This window comes from Lipotes vexillifer, unplaced genomic scaffold (genome assembly GCF_000442215.2).
Source record: "Lipotes vexillifer unplaced genomic scaffold, Lipotes_vexillifer_v1.1 scaffold207, whole genome shotgun sequence".
In the NCBI taxonomy this organism is placed as follows: Eukaryota; Metazoa; Chordata; class Mammalia; order Artiodactyla; family Lipotidae; genus Lipotes; species Lipotes vexillifer.
This window is the reverse complement of record NW_006784469.1, coordinates 1,632,090-1,648,308: the sequence shown is the minus strand read 5'-3', so window position 1 is coordinate 1,648,308 and position 16,219 is coordinate 1,632,090. Positions and strand designations below refer to the sequence as shown.

The following is a 16,219-nucleotide window of genomic DNA, read 5'->3' as shown; positions in this document are numbered from 1 at the left end:
GCAGGAATGGCAACAGGGAGAAGTCAAGCAAGGATGGGGGCCCGGTGACTGTCTCACTCAACCCCTCAGGGAGCTGCCCGTGGAAGGGGTGTGATCTTAGGCAAGGTGGCTGAGGCCATTCCCGAAGGGACAGACAGCTGAAGGTTGTCTCTTCATTGAAGGGGACCTAGAAGTGCAGAAAAGTAGTCTCAAATGACTCCCAGACAGAGGGCATTCTACTTAGTGTTCCGTGTGACCCTACTGCAGTGTCCCCCAACTATCCAGGGGTTTGGTATACAGCAGTGGTCCTCAACCAGGGGCAATTCTGCCCTCGAGGAGACATCTGACAGCATCTGGAGACACTTTTGGTTATCACAACCGAGGGAGAGTGGTACTACTGGCATGCAGTGGGGAGAGGCCAGGGATGGTGCTGAACATCCTATAATGCACAGGACAGCCCCCACGATCAAGAATTGCCTGGCTTAAGATGCCACTAGTGCCAAGGTCAAAAAAGCCTGGTTACAGTCTGGCCTTGGCTTATGAGATGATCTTCATCCTAAATAGATAGTAAATAAGTGAACCAATCAGATGCTCTTTCTTAGAGAGCCTGATTGTAACACACAGAGAGAAATTTAGACGGTAGAGAGGTGGGGAAGTTCGAAAAAGGTCACGGAGCTAAAGAAGAAAACAAGGGACAAGGCAGTGGAAACTATGAGTAAGGAGAAGGTGGAGGGAAGAGAGAAGCTCTGTACTGAGAGCATGAAGTCCACAGCAGCAAAGACAAATACAGAGAGAAGCAAACACATGCTTCATGGCGAACGTTGTTCCCCATCCTTCCTTATGCTTCCATGTATCCTTAAAATGCCCCTCATCACCTAAGCCCATCCTTGTTCCTTCCAGCCTTAAGGAGACACAGCGCATTCCGAAGCACATCTGCAGTAGACTGAAATCAAGATGATTGTTACTGCTGATATCTGAAAGTATATTTAAAAATTCAAAAGGGTGGTTTTTAAAACCAGGAATAGTTTATGTAAGTCTACAAAAAAAAAAAAAAAAAAAAAAAAACCAAAATGCCTTTTGTCCTCACCTCAAAGTTCTCACCAAAATGTATTTTCTAATCCCAAACTGGCTGTGTTCTGAAAATGGAAAACATCCAAAGAGAAAAAACAAGAGTAATGAGTTTTGCCCACAGGGATGTGATTCCACCATTTCTGTTGTGCAAAGCTTTGTATTTGGGGACAGATGACAAAATGCGACCCTAGGCCAAACGCACAAATGCCTTCATTTTCTGGGGAGTGTAAAAATATGCCTTTCAGAGCCAGCATGCCAGTAAAATAGTGCCCATGTGTCAGGAAACTGATCCAGTGCTGTGATGCTGGTCTCCCTGCCCTAGGTCCTCTTGAGGCCCAGAGGAATCTGTCATGATGAGGAAGATGAAATGGGAAAGAAACAGGCGCTTGCCTCATCTCTGCCATGCCACGAGGCTAATTTCCATGCAGGTATGTGATGAAGGAGAGGTGGCTGGTGACCAAGCTAAACTTCACCATTTAGCTCGAGAGCCAGATGATGCACAGGGTATCACAGTAGCTTCATGAAGCCTACAGGAGAGGCCCATGCTCTCGGTGTCCTGCTCAGATCCCTTCGCCCCACCTGGCATACCCACCCCCAGCTGCTGTGAGCACTGGCTGCTATGGGCCCACTGCCCCCAGCTCCAGAGTACCTCCCTCAGGGAAATGGAAACCGCCTCGCTGTCCACTAACGCCCCAGAAATCCACGGTCAATATGGCTGACTGACACGGGGGAGCAGAAAGCCCAGCTCCCTTGCCTCAAAATGGGGCCAACTGTGGGGGGCAATTCATGCTCCAGAGTTCCTGGTGGGATCAGGCTGAAGTGAGCCTCCGCCTCCTTGCTTAGCCTGACTCCCTGACCACTCTTCCCCCTACCTTATCCTGCTTCCCTCCCTCCCCTTCACCTGAGAGATGCTCTCTCAACAGCTTACTTGTACAAGAAACCTTGTGTAGGGCTCTATTCCTATGGAACGTTACCAAAGGCGAGGGTGATCAACCATCCTCGTGAGCCCGGGATGGAGGGGGTTTCCTGGGACATGGGAGCTTAAGTGCTGAAAGCAAGAACATCCCGGACAAACCAGGACAAATGGGCATCCTACCTCAGGCAGACAGATCTCTGGGTCCTGAGCTTTGCCTCCAGGGACTTGGGTGATCTGAATAACATAAATAAATTTGCTGGTGTGCTGGTAAACCAGCTATGCCAAAATGAAAAAGGAAGTCTTGATTTGCAGTATTTGCCAGTTTGGGAGGTGGGCGGAAATATTTCCACTATGGCTGATTTCAAGCTACCAAAGGTCAGTTTAACAACCAGCTCTCAATTCCTGTATACATAACACTCGGCTGTCTTGAGCTGACAGAAGCCAGTTCAAGCACACAAATTCCCACAGCAGAAACTGAGACCTTTCCTAAGCTTCCTTCTGTGTTCAAATAAATGGGTATGTAGGGCCAGTGATGCAAAATTTTGTTACTAAGGACACTCTACAGCAAATAAGTCTGAGCTCTAAATTGGAGAATATAAATTTGAGCTCAAGGCAAAAGGGCCGTAGAAATAGGTTTTGAGAAGAGAGTGTGATGATTATCACCATGACTTCTTTTTGCAGGCATCTGAAAGGCTAACTTTGAATTTATGGAGGCGTTACCAGCATCACTGAGGTTAGACAGCATTTGTTCCAATTCCCAACACTCAGGACAGCACGTGACTGTTGAAGAAATTGGCTCAAGTTGTTTTGCCCTGAGATTTTACCTGATGGCTTTAGGCTGAAAATCATCTCACATTGTACCTGCAAGCTTCTTCTTGACTTTTATCATGATGGCTCCTCTAAGCTGATCTGAGCTTTAAATTATGGGCCTACTCGTATTTCAGATTCATCCATCCCCTGAGGACAATGGTAGCACAGATCCCAGCACTGTTAAGTAAAATGTCAGCAATTATTCAGTGTGCTTAAAGTTTTTCCCCCTACCTTTTTTTTTTTTTATTAAGTGTGCTGAGTGGAGGGACGTGGCGGTGAAGGTTTGGCAACTCTCAAGATGGAAACAAACTTTTCAGCCTTATGTAGCAAGGAGAAACCGTAAGCACTTGGGTTACTTTAATAAGAGGAAAAGAGTTAACCAGGGATTTGATTAAGGCAGTTAAGACTATAAAGCCTGCAAGAAATAAGTGATCAGTTCTTTCTTTTTACAGTGTCTCATAATCTGAGAAATAGAAGATCACTCAGTGAAACCCATAGCTTTTGAATTCAGAATAAATAGTAAAAAGGAAATTCGCCTTCCGGAGCTCCACAGCCTTCAACAGAGTTTAATACTGCAAGAGGTCACTGGGTTAAGAGCTAGAGAACAAAAATTTTTGCCTTTACTTTTTTTTTTTTTCCATCATAAAAGAAATACATGCTTATTAGTAAAAACTCTTCAAAAGTAAGAAGTAAAACGTAACAGCTGTTTCCATTTTGATGTATTTGATTTTCAGTCTTTTCTTTACGTGTGTACCTTTCTGCTGTTTATATTTTATTTTCTAATAGAGTTGTGATCATACTGTAACGCTGAAGACAGCTTTTTCCCTTAATATATTACATGGCACAATAGACATTTAGAAAAAGGACTATGTAAAGTTATGGATGCTATTAGTCATTGCTGAGAGGCAACATAAGAGGTTGAATTATTTACTGAGTGTCTACTATGTGGTAGTCACTATGCTAAATCTCATGCTACTGTGTTTTAACAATGGGAGGAGGAAATTTACCTCTTCTTTTGGGTATAAGACATAATTCATTCTGTGAACGCTTTTATTGAACGTTTACCAAGTACAGATACTGGGTTAGGTACTGGAGGATATAACTGTCAACAAGACTAAAATCATCCTTTTTTTTGCGGTACGCGGGCCTCTCACTGCTGTGGCCTCTCCCGTTGCGGAGCACAGGCTCCGGATGCGCAGGCCCAGAGGCCATGGCCCATGGGCCTAGCCACTACGCGGCATGTGGGATCCTCCCAGACCGGGGCACGAACCCGTGTCCCCTGCATCGTCAGGCGGACTCTCAACCACTGCACCACCAGGGAAGCCCAGATAACTTTTTTAAATCGATTTTATTGATTGACTGATTGACCGATTGGCTGTGTTGGGTCTTCGTTGCTGTGCGTGGGCTTTCTCTAGTTGTGGCGAACGGGGGCTACTCTTCATTGCAGTGCGCGGGCTTCTCACTGCGGCGGCTTCTCTTGTTGCGGAGCACGGGCTCTAGGCACATGGGCTTCAGTAGTTGTGGCACGCAGGCTTCAGTAGTTGTGCCTCGTGGGCTCTAGAGCGCAGGCTCAGTAGTTGTGGGCTTAGTTGCTCCACGGCATGTGGGATCTTCCTCGACCAGGGCTCAAACCCACGTCCCCTGCATTGGCAGGTGGATTCTTAACCACTGCGCCACCAGGGAAGCCCCTACTCATCGATTATTCACCTATTCATTAGTCACACAAGTAACTGTTGAGCTCTTATAATATGCAAAACACTGCACTTTCACATTAGAACCATGAGAAACATCTTCGGAAAGGAGAGGAACTACTTACACTGAGAATTGAACGCAAGAGGATGAATGCTACTTTTATGTCTAGTTTGATTCTAATAGGCGGATACTAAGTTACACTACCAAGTTGATGGTAAAGATACTAATACTAATAGCAAACACTTGTATGGCACTTATTATGTGCTAGGCACTGTTTTAAGTGTTTTACATATAATATAAACTATAAATATAGTGAAGTTTGATCTTCACTATAAAACTGTGAGACAGTATTACCGTATTTCATTGAATTGAAAACCCCACTGGACATAAGGTATATTTTGATTTCAGAGCTGTTAAAACATGGGTGGGGTATGTCAAATTTGATGAAATATGTTATTATTATCCCCATTTCACAGATGAGAGATAAAGAGATTAAGTATCTTGAGCCAATATTTGACCCCAATTAACCTAGTTTCAGAGTCTGTACTCTTAACCAACATCCCATGTCATTGGTGGGATGACATTTGGCCCAGGGGCATCGAGAGAAAAATTCAGGCTCTATAAATCAACTTACTATGGCCAGACCAAGAGAAACAGAGGAGAGAAAAATCTGTGGCAATATCGGATAGACTAGACAGTCACTGGCCTCCCTGTTAGCTCTTAATGGGTAAGGCAATGCGAGGTGTGGCATGGAAGTCCAGAAACTGGGTTCTAGTCCCAGATTTATTATAACCATCTGTTTGACCTTGATTATGTCATTTGGTCTCTCTGCCTCTATTTTATCATCTGTGAAGGGTAGGGCTAGAGTTCTTCAGTACCCCTCAAAATTGTTTTATTGCAATCCACAGAAGGAATACATTTTACATTGTAACGTAGTATACAGAAACAGACACACACACCTAACTGAAACCAAAGTGTCAAAATGATACTTAACCTTGCTTGTGTAATGTACTCTAATTTTCTATTTTCTAATCGGTTCCATTTCATTCCATTAAAAAATTGCTGGTTGCAGGTCATTAAACTGATTTCAGAAATCACTAATGAGTACTTCGAAAACAGCTCATATAGATACTCTTTCTAAGCTTCTCTCCAGTTAGGAAATTCCACAGCACAGGGGGACTCCTGGGGTAGGCGTCGGAGCTGGAAACCCCAGGAAAGAAAGAGTTGACCTTTTTGCCTTATAAATACTCATTTTCTTTTCAATTGGATCGTGTTTTTACTACCTTCAGCAGAAAGTTCTCATTATTAAACTATCTGGCAAATATCACTTTAGGGCAAAGATTCCCATGCTATGTTCCACAGCACGTTTAGTGAGAAATTAATTGGTATGCCTGAAAAAGGTTTCCGTAGTCACATAAGCAGGACATAAGAGTCACTGACACTGTGCTCCTCTCAGAGTTTCAATGTATATTAAAAGCTACAAGAATTCCAACAGGAAAGAAATTTGCTTACCTTTATAACCTAGTGATTTTCCAATCTTATTGACCCCAGAACTATTCTTTCAAGGGAGAGTTATTAACATCATACAGTACATTAATGTTCTGAGAAACCTGGCTTGGGAAATGGCCCTTTAGGGAATTCTAGAACTTGTGAAATACTAAGAAGACAAATATAAGTGCTTTCTACTGTTACAGAAAGATGTCTACCTTTGCTCAAATACACAGTTACCCTTCTTGGTGAGAAAAGTAAAATTTAGAACAGAAGCGCAGAGAATTGAGAAAATAGCCAGAAAAAATATCCTGAATTCTTTTTTTAAAAAAGTTCCTAAATTCTTGAAAATAACAAAAGATGGACAATTTTCAGATTACTAAGCTAGTGAATACTGTAGCACATTTTTGATCACTGACATATAAATATATTTTTAAAATATATAAAAATTTAAGGAGAAATATATTTTAAAATCACACTATTAGAATTTCTCCTTTTTCTTGGTTTACGTTGCAGAAGTCAATCAGAAGTAGCAGAATATCAAAGCCAGAATTAAAGGCAAGTAGTGTCTATCAACAGATAAAGGTCATATTTTACCTGTATTTTCTCTTCTCATTTTTCTCTCAGATCTAAGATAAAAGGAACAGCTTCTTTCACAAGTAGAGATTGGGCCACCAAGAAGAAACAGTGAATACTTTAGTAAAAGGCCACCTCCCCCTATTGATAAGAAAACAAAGACACCTGGGTAATGTAATTTTCAAAGGGGAATGTGTGTGTGTGTGTGTGTGTGTGTGTGTGTGTGTGTGTGTGAGAGAGAGAGAGAGAGAGAGAGACAGACAGACAGACAGACAGACAGACAGACAGGGACAGAGACAGAGACACAGAGAGATAGAGAGAGAAAGAGACAGTGAGTGTGTCTGACGGGGCGCATTTTGCAGCTCATCCTTATTTTTTCTTTTCTTTGTAACTTCTAAGCCTCAGAAATCACTCTATTTTTATTCCTGGTAACCTGGAAGCAAAGTACTAGACATCTATCAATTCAAACTCATTTAATATGACCTTAGTGGTATTTTTTCAAACATATTTTTATTTTTTTTTTGGGGGGGGGGAAGCTCTTTTTCTTTTATAGAACATAAAAATAACAGCAAATAAGTGACTTCAGAGAGGCCCTGCCTCAAATACAATTTTGATGGCACACCCGATTTCTGGTGCAACTTTCTAGAGATCAGTTTGGCAATACACATCAAAAGCCTTACAAATGTAAACATCCTTTAACACAGCAGTTCCATCTTCTAGGCGTTTATCTTGTAGAAAGAACCTGAGATGTTCATAAAGCTTTATAAAGGTGTACAAAGAATATTAGATATGACAGATACATAATGTTAGATAAAATAGTGAAAATTTTGAAATAACCTTAATATTGAGTGATTTAGAATCGCCTTGGTACATGTGGTACAGCCAGAGAAGGGACTACTACCCTGCCATTTAAAAAAAATTACTCTGCAGAGGAATATTTAAACACACGAAAATATTTTTATGATAGTTCTAAGGGGAAAAAAGCAGGTCATAAAACTGTAAAATGTTTGCATCCCTGTTTGGTTAAAAAATAAAAAGAGAGGGAATCTGAATCCACACACACCCCCCTGAGAGAAAGACAGAATGTGTATAAACCATTCTGTTTATACAGAATGTATAATGCATACACTCATTCAGTGTATGTGTAAAACCACATTTTTTTTTATAGTGGTTATCTCTAAGTGGTGGGATTACAAAAAAAATATCTTTTCCTGTTTGTATTCTCTGCTTTCCAACGTTTCCTTGAGTGGCACATATTACCTCTGTAAGTTAAAGAAGGACAACACAAAGAAATAATCTTTATTTAGTCTTCAGTCTCACTGTCCTATTTCTCATATATCCCTTAAACCAAATTGGTACTTTTTGATATCCGTGAGCAAAGCTTCTAAGCATATATCGATATTCCACGTGAATACCTAAGAAACTGGTGACTTCTGGGCCTGGCTCCATATAAGCAGGTAAATCAGTGCCTGTGTCTACAGGCCTGACCTTTCTGGAAGTGGGCACCAGTGTGATATGGTTTGAAAGGTGTGGGGATGCTCCTCCTGGCCCCTCAAAGTTCTCCCCTTACAGCTCAGAGATTATGGCTGACATTCTACCACTTGAGAGCCATTCCTCAGGCTTATGGCTTTTCACCCTGTTAAAATGCAAATAACCCCGGAGAAGTACACATTAAACTTTACCTGTCACCTGGGTTAGATGAGTATACCGTATCCTTTTCTGAGAATAGGTTTTAACGGGGAAGACACAGGAATTTGGGTGGGGCAGGCAGAGAGAATAAAAAGCGAATGAATATATATGGTGTCTGAGGAATACTTAATATTCATAACAGCAATATTTTTATTTATGGTTTATGAGTCACTTACAAGTATATCATCACAGTTAATCTCAATTAAATCAAATAGAATGGCTCTGCCACCAAGGCGATCTAAGCAGACCAGAAACGGAAAAATATAGAAGACAAAATGTGCAGGATTTATAATTGTTCTACAGTCATTCCCAAAAGCCACAATCCCAATCAATTACGTGTCCTGCTTTAACTTGCCCTTTTTTTTATGACACCTCCTAAGCATGTGTGATACTGTCTAAATAATGACTGCATGTTGATAAAAGGGTTAGACCCAGTCAAGAAAATAAGACAACCTCTTACTTAATACACTATCAGTGTATAACAAAAAGACAGGACCACTACTTTCTAGGAATTTTTGTTCTAAAAGACATGGCCCACTAGAGACACACATGAAAGCATCAAGTGAAAAGCTTTAAAATGTTCATGAGCACGGGCCTTTTTATTAACCTACGGAAAATGGAGAAGGAAGGAAAGGACTAGAAAATGGCAATAAAAGAGGAAGGCAAAAGAATGAAGGGAGATCATACAGAATCGCTCCCTCTCTATAAAATATATCAAGAAAGTAAAGGACAGCCTAGTGCGGTGGTTAAAAACAGACTCTGGAGCCGACTTCTTGGGTTTGAATCCTGGCTCTGTCACCCACTTGCTGTGTGACTGTGTGCCTCAATTTCCTCATCTTAAAAATGGGTGTAATAATGGTATCTACCGCATAGGTTGCTATAAGGATTAAGTTGGGTCATATTTGTAACATTGCAAGGCACAAAGTAACTGCCTTAAAATGATGCTTAAACTCCACCATACACAAAAATAAACTCAAAATGTATTAAAGACCTAAATCTAAGACTGGATACCATAAAACTCTTAGAGGAAAACATAGGCAGAACACCCTCTGACATAAGTCGCAGCAATATCTTTTTCCATCCATTTCCTAGAGTAATGGAAATAAAAACAAAAATAAACAAATGGGATCTAATTAAACTCAAAAGCTTTTGCACAGCAAAGGAAACCTAAAGAAAACGAAAAGATAACCCACAGAATGGGAGAAAATATTTGCAAACGATGTGACCGACAAGGGATTCATCTCCAAAATTTACAAACAGCTCATGCGGCTCAATATCAAAAAAAGAAAAACACCCCAATCAAAAAATGGGCAGAAGACCTAAACAGACACTTCTCCAAATAAGATATACAGATGGCCAAGAGGCACATGAAAAGATGCTCAGCATCGCTAATTATTAGAGAAATGCAAATCAAAACTACAGTGACATATCATCTCACACCAGTCAGAACGGCCATCAACAAAAAGTCTACAAACAATAAATGCTGGAGAGGCTGTGGAGAAAAGGAAACCCTCCTACACTGTTGGTGGGAATGCCAACTGGTACAGTCACTATGGAGAAGAGCATGGAGGTTCCTTAAAAAACTGAAAACAGAGTTACCATATGATCCAGCAATCCCACTCCTGTGCATGTATCCAGAGAAAACCATGGTTCAAAAGGATACATGCACCCGAATGTTCACTGCAGCGCTGTTTACAATAGCCAAGACATGGAAGCAACCTAAATGTCCACTGACAGATGAATGGATAAGGAAGTTGTGGTACAGATACACAACGGAATATTACTCAGCCATTAAAAAGAATGAAATAATGCCATTTGCAGCAACATGGATGGACCTGGAGATTATCATACTTAGTGAAGTAAGTCAGACAGAGAAAGACAAATATCATATGATATCACTTACATGTGAAATCTAAAAAAAAAAAATGATACAAATGAACTTATTTACAAAGCAGAAACAGACTCACAGAATTAGAGAACTAATTTATGGTTACTGGGGGGATGGGTGGTGGAGAGAGATAGATCGGGAGGTTGGGGTTGACATGTACACACTGCTATACTGAAAGTAGATAACCAACAAGGACCTACTGTACAGCACAGGGAACTCTGCTCAGTATTCTGTAATAACCTACATGGGAAAAGAACTTGAAAAATAGACACGTGTATATGTAAAACTGAATCACTTTGCTGTACACCTGAAACTAACGCAGTGTTTTTTTTTCTTTTTTAGACACTAACACAGTTAATCAACTATACTCCAACATAAAATAAAAATTTTTTAAAAATGATGGTTAAACTCTCATACATACGCATGCACGACCAGAAGGAAATACGTTAAAATGTTAACAGATGTTAACCCCATGTGGCAGACGTATGACTTTTTAAATACCAATATGTGTGTGTGTGTATATATATATATATATATATATATATATATATACACACACACTTTTACAATCAAAGAAAGAGTTGTATCAATTAACAACACTAATCAGAGGAAAACAGTAGCTTGACAATTTAATATGCACTGTTACGTTTATAGGATGTCCCAATATTACACTTTCAGTTAACCAAGGCTATTCCTCTTGGTATTAATTATAAAAATATAGTTAATTATAAAAGATATAATATTTATTAATAATATCATTATAAAAATATAACTAATAAAACAGTGAAACTGGAAAATAAAAAGAATGAAGAGAGGTCAAGGATAAAAGAGGGATAAGAATAGTGAGGGGAAGGAAACAGAATGGGCTGAAGTTCCAACTTGCAGGCAGGGAGTATTTAATGAATTATATAGAGATAAAGAATTATAGATTCACAGTAATATATACTGAATTAGCATATAATAATTATATGATATATAATTATCAGCTTGACGAAGTGAACTGCTATAAGCAGAACTAAAGACTCAAAAATATTGCTAAAGTTAGCACTTGAGAATACATTGTAGGAAACAATTATGCATTAGCTGAAGGCTGGACAAAATGATCTAATTGGTCCTCCTCTTCTTAACCTTCTGAATTTACCCACTAAGTTATATTTCAGGATGATTTGTGCCTCCAGTGCATTCGGCAGAGACAAGTGTAATTCAACTCTTAATTCTTAGCCACCAAGATGCAGTGAAGAGGTTAAGCAATGAAAACTGACAATGACTTACTGGAAAGGAAGTGCTGGGATGCTGGGCCAAAGTCCCTGTGGGCTTCGTGCAGCTGCCTGATGCGGTCCTCAACAGCCACCTGTGAGGAAGAGGAGAAAAATTATGTTCTCTCATCATATATAATGAGGGGCAATTAAAACAATGTATCCTTTTTGGTAAGATCTTCTGGGCTTCTAAGGCTGGAACATTAAAACAACAATTTATAACCTTGTTTTAATATCCACTTACCACGTGTGGCCTCCGAGACCCATTTTTATCAAACCAAGGCCAAACAAAAAAGATTTGCTCTCTTGACAATGTTAAAATGGGATTTTCTAAGAACACTCTACTCACTGGTAGCCACAAATGAATTACTGCTCCAATTAGTACCATCAAAAATGCAAACTCTAGGGCTTCCCTGGTGGCGCAGTGGCTGAGAGTCCGCCTGCCGATGCAGGGGACACGGGTTCGTGCCCCGGTCCGGGAAGATCCCACATGCCACGGAGGGGCTGGGCCCATGAGCCACGGCCGCTGAGCCTGAGCGTCCGGAGCCTGTGCTCCGCAACGGGAGAGGCCACAAGAGTGATAGGCCCGCGTACAGCAAAAAAAAAAAAAAAAAAAGGCAAACTCCGGATCTTTCACCAAAAGGTTAGGTAGGGAGGTTGCCATTCGCCATTATACTAGGTGACTAAAGGATCTCAGAAATGATATACATTTTGTCTTAGTCTGTTGCTTTTGACATGTTTTTAAGAATCATATTGATTGATAATTAATGGATACCAAGTGATAATCATTGATAAATTAATAAGTAACCAAAAGTTGACTGATACTTAAGTATCAAAGAAACAGAGGCAAGGTTTTAATTTAGGGTAACTATAGGGTGGATGGTGAAAATAAAGAAATTTTCAGATTTCAGATTTTACTGGACTTGGAAATTAGTGGGACGCATACGTTTAGGTGGCAATGGAATAAAGATTGCCATTCTTTTTTTTCCTATTATGTTTTTCTATAATATATCGACACAGTGTCCTTTCAGCTCAGTGAATTCCATTTTGAGTGGGAGAAAAAGGGAAGAATTTTATGGGTGAAATGGTATATTCTGCCATCTGGCATACTGCCAATTCTATATTAATGGTGGCCCCAGGCACCCTAGCTTTGTAACTTTGGATCTTGATTTGGTTCTGAGCAGGCTATGCTAAACTAGAGGTTAGTCAGAGCTTGCCCAGAGCCATCAGAGCTCAAGCAGGTTCACTCTGTGGTGTGGATAACTCCCAAGAAGTAAAATACATCTTAAACTCATTGAAAAAGTGGCTCAGGTAGTCTGGTCTAACGCCAACAACTCTGACCTTCCCATATCAGTCAATTACCTAGCCTAGATCCAGAACAATCTTTTTTTTTTTTTTTTTTTTACACGTTCTCCTTAGCCTTGTCCATCTTTGCTTGGACCAACTAGTTGGAAAACCACGCAGAGTTTCAAACAAAAAATGGAGGGTTTGCTTCACTGCGATGCACAGAAAAACATGAGGGACATATGAAACCTGCTTTCCCAGCCTTACAGACCCTGCACTCTCAGTCAAACTCTACCTGCCTGTCCTGCGACATTCCATCCAATGTAACACTCCGGAGACTTGTTTGTGTTCTCCTTCCTTCTGGAATGCTCTTATCCCCCTTTTCCCCATTTAAGGCTGTTATATGTTTGCCTCCTCAGCATTCTCACAGCACACGGTTTATACTTGGAACACTTCTACCATAGCCATTGTTTTCGTCATATGGATATGGATATCTCCTGCAGTGGACTGGCAACTTCTTGATGGCGAGAACCGCTCCTTGCTTATTTGCCCTCTCCTCCCTCCCACAGGATGCACTGAACCCCGCATGTAGTAAGTGGTATAAGAAATATCTGTGTCATGACTAGTGGATCAAACCAGTGGATAAATGTGTGTGTTTATGCGTGTGTGTGCGCGCATGAGAAAGAGGAAAGAGAGAGAGGGAGAGAGAGAGATAGATAGGGAGAATTAATGAGAACGCTCACTGACATCAACTGCATGTTGTATGTCCCTGGGTAAATTATCCTAAACTTAACTTACCTTATCATTAAAATGGGACAACAATATTTCCTACCTCACGGTGTTATTGTGGGAATTAAATAAGATGATACATGTGTTTAGCCTAGTTTCTACCACATGCTAATTGCTCAATAAATGCTAGCAGCTGCTGTTATTGTTGCTATTATGGTTAATAAAGGGAGAGGAAGAGGTTACAGTGCGCAAGGCACCACATAACATACAAAAATGGCTAATATTTATTAAGCACCCTGTGCATGACAATATGAAGGAACGTTTAATCCTCACAATAACTCTGTAGTAGGAAATAACATTATCTCTCCACTTCACTGATGTAGAAACTGAAGGACGAGAGGATAAAAAAACCAAACAAACAAAATTTGCCTAAGCTTAAGCAGTTAGTAAACTGGCAGATTCAGGATTCACGCTCATTCAGTCTGGCTCTTGCTCTTAACTGCTACTCCAGAGAGTAAAGTTGAAAACAGAAGGTATTGTGTACATATTTAATATGCAGTTGGCCTTTTAATTTATTTTTGAATTAATTTATTGAAAGCAGACCTAACGTAGTGTACCTATCTATGAAACTCTTAGTCGTCCGTATATTTTATGATCCAGTGCAAGGTCAGTTCCTGGTCTTAAAGAATGTGATACCCTAAGACTGTAGAGAAGAGCTGTAGAAGGACACATGCAAATGAGTGGAATACGTAATTATTTCTAAATGCAGAATGGGTCATTTAATAAACAAATACAGAAGAGAGGAATGTGAAAGTTTGGGGATGGGGAGGCCATATGGGAATGGACACTGAGGAGAAATCTTTGCACATATGAGAGGGAAATCCCCAAGGGAACACGTGGATGGCAAAGGAGCATGAACGTGCCACAGGCCATTTCCTCTGGAGATAGCGTTAGTGGCTTCATAGGGACCACGTGGCTACAGGATCACAGACCATTATAAGCCCCTGATCTGAAGGTTGCTTCCTTCTTATACAGGGAGGGCCATGGTGGTAGTTTCCAGTGTACACCCAATTGTCAAGAATTTAAAATTAGATAAAAGTGAATCTCCATCCCTATAACTCGAACTTAAGAAAATGTACGATAGTGAGACACAAATTAAAGACGCATCATGTAATGAAATAAAATATTCAGGAAAGAGTCTTAACTAAAGAATTAAGCAGAGAATATTTCTTTTCACAAATTATCTTTGGGGGAAGGTATGGCATGGATTGAATGCACAGAATAAATAAAGAAATAATTTTAAGAAAGGAAAACTTGGGGCTTCCCTGGTGGCGCAGTGGCAAAAAAAAGAAAGGAAAACTTGAAGGCACACAAGATCCTCACAAACTGTAGCTACTTGAGAACAAAGCACTTTACTCTCGTGAGCAATGAGGCAAGGAAATGAAATTTGATGACCTCTTGGAACAATAACCTCCATGCATTAGACCTTACTAACTGGATTTTTTTTTAGCCAATATAAAACACTATATGCGAACTAGGAAGCAAAAGCCAGAAATTTTATCCCATTACCTTGCATTCTGGCACAGTTCATTCTTTACTCGGTTAATTGTTTGTTCCCTTTTTAAGTATATGTTAATATGGAAAGAGATATGCAATAAATGAATGCTACAGTCTTGATCTCTGGAAGCATTAACGGGTTGGAGGTGAGGAATGGAAACAACCTAAGGAAGATCTTGGGGTAGCAGAACACTGGTCTCAGAGAGGAGAGGGAGATGCAGTTAGCTAGGTACGCTGCAAGCAGATGACGCAAAACAAGACATTGCAGACACTGAGGCTCAAGATTTACCCTGTAGGCAAAGGGAACCACTGAAGACTTCCGTGAGGGGACTCATGATTTGAGAGGGAAGTTGAAGCTTAGGGAGATGAATCTGTCAGTGTAACACATTCAAGAGGGACCTGGAGGCCGACACCAGTTAGAGGCTGTTGCAACTGACTAGACTTGGGGTTATATGTGTTGGAATGAAGACTGTGTCGCCTGGAACGGAAAAGATGGTAGAGACTGGGAGGTATTATTTTAAAGTAAGGAAAAACTAATCACTTTGGTGTTGGAGTGTAATTTTTGTAGAAGCAAATAAAACCTCAGGATTTCCAGTGTGGAAGACCAGGAGACTGAGGATACTGTTGATGGAAACACTAATAATTAGACAGGGGAGGAATGGCAAATGGGCAGATGACTTCATTTGGAACATGATGAATTTGACCTAACAGTGAAACATGTAACTGGAGATGTCATGTATAGCCAGTTAGAGAGGAGCAATCTGTCCCAGTCATTAAAGGAAGGAAAGGGAAGTGAGACTGAAGAGGGTAGGACTGAGCATTAGAAAGTGAGTGGAGAAGGAAGAACCAAAGGAGTCTAAACAATTATCTAAAGAGACAGGAAGAACCCAACTTCCCCCAAATTAATAGGCCATACCTCTGTTTCTTTCCATAAAAAGAAATACAATTATAACGTCCGTTTGGAAGCACACATCTTGGGTCTACTATTAGATCGTAGATCAAGAAGGTTTAGAACTGGAAGAAGCCTTATCTATTGATACACAAGGGTCTATCCTTTAGAACTATCCCAGATGGACAAAAAACTGCCATCTGCTCCATGAGTACTCAAGATCTAGTTTGCAGCATTTCTTCAGAAAAAGCATGTCAGGGGGGAAAAAAAGTCTCTCTTTTTTTTTTTTTTTTTTTTTAACAACAACAACAAAAAACACAGGGCTTCCCTGGTGGCGCAGTGGCTGAGAGTCCGCCTGCCGATGCAGGGGACACGGGTTCGTGCCCCGGGCCGGG

The 16,219-nt window shown here is 40.5% G+C and overlaps 1 protein-coding gene across 1 annotated transcript in view; it reads right to left on the bottom strand.

Moving 5' to 3' along the window:
• The window catches only part of DMD (dystrophin), a 1,809,438-nt gene that overhangs the window by 238,136 nt on the left and 1,555,083 nt on the right, over window positions 1-16,219 (bottom strand). The window contains exon 59 of the mRNA XM_007456856.1: window positions 11,382-11,460. Coding sequence (XP_007456918.1) covers window positions 11,382-11,460 — 79 coding nt within the window. The remainder of the gene's footprint in view (window positions 1-11,381; window positions 11,461-16,219) is intronic.